The sequence below is a fragment of the Gavialis gangeticus genome, unplaced genomic scaffold (genome assembly GCF_001723915.1).
Source record: "Gavialis gangeticus isolate Ggan-Ray unplaced genomic scaffold, GavGan_comp1, whole genome shotgun sequence".
In the NCBI taxonomy this organism is placed as follows: Eukaryota; Metazoa; Chordata; order Crocodylia; family Gavialidae; genus Gavialis; species Gavialis gangeticus.
This window is the reverse complement of record NW_017728980.1, coordinates 1347957-1352539: the sequence shown is the minus strand read 5'-3', so window position 1 is coordinate 1352539 and position 4583 is coordinate 1347957. Positions and strand designations below refer to the sequence as shown.

General features: G+C 49.3%; 1 protein-coding gene across 3 annotated transcripts in view; it reads left to right on the top strand.

Annotated features, from left to right (window-relative positions):
• LOC109291813 (cryptochrome-2-like) overlaps positions 1–4577 on the top strand; it is a 15256-nt gene extending 10679 nt beyond the window's left edge. For all 3 annotated transcript variants that reach the window (XM_019508987.1, XM_019508979.1, XM_019508968.1), the window contains 3 exons: positions 2791–2942; positions 3486–3715; positions 4204–4577. In XM_019508987.1, the coding sequence (XP_019364532.1) occupies positions 2791–2942; positions 3486–3715; positions 4204–4280 (459 nt within the window). In that variant the 3' untranslated portion in view covers positions 4281–4577. The remainder of the gene's footprint in view (positions 1–2790; positions 2943–3485; positions 3716–4203) is intronic.
• Positions 4578–4583: the final 6 nt, after the last annotated feature.

Sequence of the window (4583 nt, the reverse complement as noted above, 5' to 3'; positions counted from 1 at the left end):
CCTACTTTGCCTGCACTCTGAAGTGGCTGTTCCCTAACTACAGTAATAGGGCACCCATATCTGTGGTATTTTATATCACTCACAGGGCTGTCTTTACTCTTCCAAAGCTGAGACTTCTTTTCCCAGTCCCTGGAGTTTCTTGTAGTTTCAGAGAGATGCTAATTTGAAGGCAATTCCTGGCTGCATGCACTGGCCTATGCCAGTACTAGTCAGTAGGAAAGGAATTTCCTGCTTTCATAGAATCCTAGAATTGAAGAGAAGTAGGGCTGGAAGGGGCCTCCAGAGATCCATCTAGCCCAGGGGCCAGCAATGCTTTTGGGTAGAGTGCCAAAATACAACATTGACTTCTAAGATGCTGGCATGCCAGAGGCAGATGGTGGAGAAGCCATGAGGGGCCTAATCCTTGCTGGAGCAGCCCAGCTCCAGCCCCTTCTCCAAGGCATGAGTGCCTAGCAAAATGCCTTCTCATGCCATGCTCTGGCACTTGTACCCGAGAATGCCTAACCCTGATCTAGTCTAACCCCCTGCCTGAGCCAGGATCATCCCTATCCAAACCATCCTGTACAAGCTATCATGTAAACTCTGCACAAGACTACCCTCAACCCTGATGCAGCACAGACCTAACATCCTAACCTGCCACTGTTAAAGCAGGGAACCATAGCAGCCAGTATCTTGCTTCTATGAAATGTCAATATATGTTCAAGAGATCCCAGGTAGAAGGCCATGTCCCATGCTACAGAGGAAGGCAAAACCCTCCACAGTCCAGACCAATCTGACCATGAGTTAACATTTCTTCCTGCCCCCAAATCTGGTGATCAGTCTGACCCTGAGTGGAAGGGCAAGACCCTCCAGCCAGGAACCTCTGGCTTTGTTCCCAGCAGGAGCATTGGCATGCCCCAGTCAAAGTCCCCCGCTTTGGCTGTAGCCAACACCCAGTGCCTCTGGTGAGGCTTAAAAACACCCTGATGCATGTAACAGAAAAGCGGGGTGGGGGGTGGGGAGTGGGGACAACCAGCAAGGCTCAGAATTTATGGGAAATACCCATAGAAGAACATAGGCATAGCTATGCTTAGATCATTGCCAACCTTTTCTGGAACCTCCAGTGATGGAGAGCCCACAGCTACCCTAGACAGTCTGTTCTGCTGCCTTACTGCTCTAACACTGAAGAAGTTTTCCCAGATGTCTAATCTAAACTTTGTTGCAGCTTCCAGCCTATGAGCTGCAGCAAGAGAGAAAAGGTGTTTCCCCTCTTCTTTATGACAGCACTTTAAGTATTTGAAGATTGCTATCATGTCCCCTCTTAAGCACCTTTTTGACAAGCTAATCATACCTAGCTCCTTCAACCTCTCTTCATATGACTTGCCTTCTGAGCCCTTGATCATCTTTGTTGCCTGGCTCTGGACCCTCTCTAACTTCTCCATGTGTTTTTTAAAATGTGGAGCCTAGAACTGTACATAGTACTCCAAATGAGGCCTAACCAGTGCCAACTAGAGAGGAGTATCACCTCCCATGTCTTGCACCTAATGCTTCTATTGATGCAGTCTAAATCTGCATTCACATTTTGTGTGGCTACATCACACTGTAGACTCATTGAATCTGTGATCTATAAAGACTCTCAAGTCCTTTTCCATCAAGCTGTCATCCAGCCAGGTGTCCCCCATTTTATATTTGTGTTTTTGATCATTCTTTCCAAGGTATAGCAGTTTGAGTTTGTCCACATTGAACTTCATTCTGTTAGCTCTAGCCTAATCTTCCAGTCTGTTGAGATCCTTCTGAATTGCACTTGCATCATCCAATATGTTCATAATTCTTCCAAGTTTTGTGTTGTCTGCAAACTTGCTCAAGAAGCTTTCTATGCCCACATCCACTGTTCAGTCATAAACATGTTGAACAGCACTGAGCCCAGGACAGGCCCCTGTGCCGCTCCACTCGGAATCTCCTGCCATTCTGACATGGACCCGTTAATCATTATCCTTTGCTTGTGGCTACTGAACCCGTTATCTATCCACCTTGTAGGAGTTTCATCTAGTACACATTTCTCCAACGGTTTTACCAGGAGGTTGTGAGGAACTTTGTCAAAAGCCTTGCTGAAGTCCAAATACACTGTATCCATTTCCTTCATCCAAGTAGTTACTTTGTCAAAGGAGATCAGGTTTGCTTGATGTAATTTGTTTTTCATAAATCCATGCTGGCTGCTTGTGTTTGGCTTTTCATCTTCCAGAGGTTTGCAAATGGCCTTCCTTAGGATATACTCCAGTCACTTCCCAGGTATTGAGGTGAGGTTAACTAGTCTGTAGTTCCTCAGATCCCCCTTTTTGCCTTTTTTTTTTCTCAAAAGAGGGGCACTTTGTTGTCCTTTTCCAGTCCTCTGGTACCTGGCCCATCTCCCACAACTTCATGAAGAACATTGCTAAGAGCTCTAAGATCTCCTCTGCCAGTTCTTGCATCCTCCCTGGGATGAAGGAACTGGCAGAGCTGGTTGGCTTGATTTCATCGAGATCTCTCTGACCGTCTCTTGTTCCTGTCCTCCCTTTTCTGCCTGCCTACTGCAGGGCATGGACAGCAAGACCAGCCTGCAGGCTGACAGCAGTGACCTCCTAGGGACCTGCTGCCTGAGGGTAACACCTTTCCCCTGCTTTGGTGCCCACAGCCCAACAGCTATGGGCCAAGGTGATGTTTAGGCTGGTAACCAGTGGAGCCCAGGGTAAAGGGGAGTGGTGTGCTTTGGGGTGTGGGGGAGGTACAGAGGCCTCTAGCCCTTTCGCACTCCCTCCACACTTCCCATTTCAGGTCTTTGAGGAGCTGCTGCTGGATGCTGACTGGTCCCTGAATGCTGGCAACTGGCAATGGCTGTCGGCGAGTGCCTTTTTCCACCAGTTCTTTCGTGTCTACTCACCCGTTGCCTTTGGCAAGAAGACAGACAAGAGTGGAGCGTATATTAAGTAGGTTTAAGCAGAGGCCAGGTCTGAGCCCAGCCTGCCCTGGGGGAGATGTGGGTATCTGCTGCAGCCTGTGAGTGCTTGCTTGGTGGTGTTTGGCTGGAACACCCATTGCAAAGAGTTCACAGGACTGTGTGGCTTGGAGGACTCTGTCCATCCAAAGGAACTAGTGATGGGAGAGGATGCTTGCTCCTCTCAGCTCTTGGCCCCAGGCTAACTCAGCTTGGTGGTGATAGCTAGTCACCACCAATCAATAGCTCTTGGGTAGCCTCAGAATTTGGGAACTTTTGTCCTTTTTTTAGCTGCTGTGGTCAGATTGCCTCCTGGCTGGCAGCTGAGGGGCTAAAAAGTGGGTGGATCAAGGAGACTGTCCACCACCAGGACTCCTCGTGAAGTTGGGTCATACAGTATTGAAAGCAGCTGCTGTAGTTGCTGATCCTACCCTGTGGGTCCACTAGGTCTGTCAGGAGACCACTGTATTCCCTTGTTGGCTTGTTTCTTGAGTGGTTGCTGATTTCTTTTCCCTGGGGCTTGGTTGTTGCACAGGAAATACCTCCCCATCCTCAGGAAGTTCCCTGCTGAGTACATCTATGAGCCCTGGAAGGCACCAAGAAGCATGCAGGAGCAGGCAGGCTGCATCATTGGCAGAGACTACCCCAGACCTATCGTGGAGCATGAGGCTGTGAGCAAGAGAAACATCATGCGCATGAAGGCAGCGTATGCCCAGCGGTCACACAGCAAAGCTGCCCAGGTGGAGAAAGAGGGTACCAAGAAAGGTAATCATGCTCCCACTGAACTGTTTTGGAGCCTGGGGTATCTAAGGTTGATGCATGAAATGCAAGGGGATGGGAAGCAGGGACAACTGTGCCTGGGTGGAGCTTTGTAGCCTGGTTGAGACAGTATCAGCCTGTGACAAGGAAGCCCTAAGATTTATTAACCTTGCTTCACTCTGCCCTTGTGGGGGAGGGGCCACATCAGGTTAGTCACAGTCCTGCACTGGGCCCAGGTTCCCCAGAGATACCTGCCTACTCTGTGAAGTGCTTTGAGACAGGAATGAAAAGCACCCTTAAAAATCAACATGTCATTACATTACTGCATGGCTCTTCCTACCAGCTGAGGGTTGCCAGACCTTTCTGAGCGACTCATGCTCTGAGTCACTCTATCCACAGCACTTGGTGCACAAGTGCAGTGTCTGTGAGTGGGGAAGGTAGGACACTCCTGCCCTCCTCAGTCAAATCACCTGGCTGTTCTCCTCTCTCATTAGGTGGCAAACGGAAGCTGCCAGCTGGTCCCTCTGTGGTTGAACTGCTGACAAAGAAACCGAAGGCCAAAAGCAGCTGAATCCTCCAGCGCAGGTCAGATCTTAACCCAGTGGCCCTGCTCCTTCTCGGCCTGAAGGCAGGAGCGTCAGCTGCCACACATGACTCAAACATCATAAGACCCTGTTTATATCCCAGCTGGCTGTGTAACAGGGTCTTGGGGGTTGTTCTGACCCAGACTGCCTAAATTCAAGGGAGCTGCTGTAGTTTTTTAGTACCAGATGTGCCACTGGCTTGGGAAGTATACTAAATTTCTTTCTTCAGCCCTTCAGGGCTGCTTCTCCTGCTGCTTCTTTGCCAAACATATGGTGTGTTTGAAACCCAG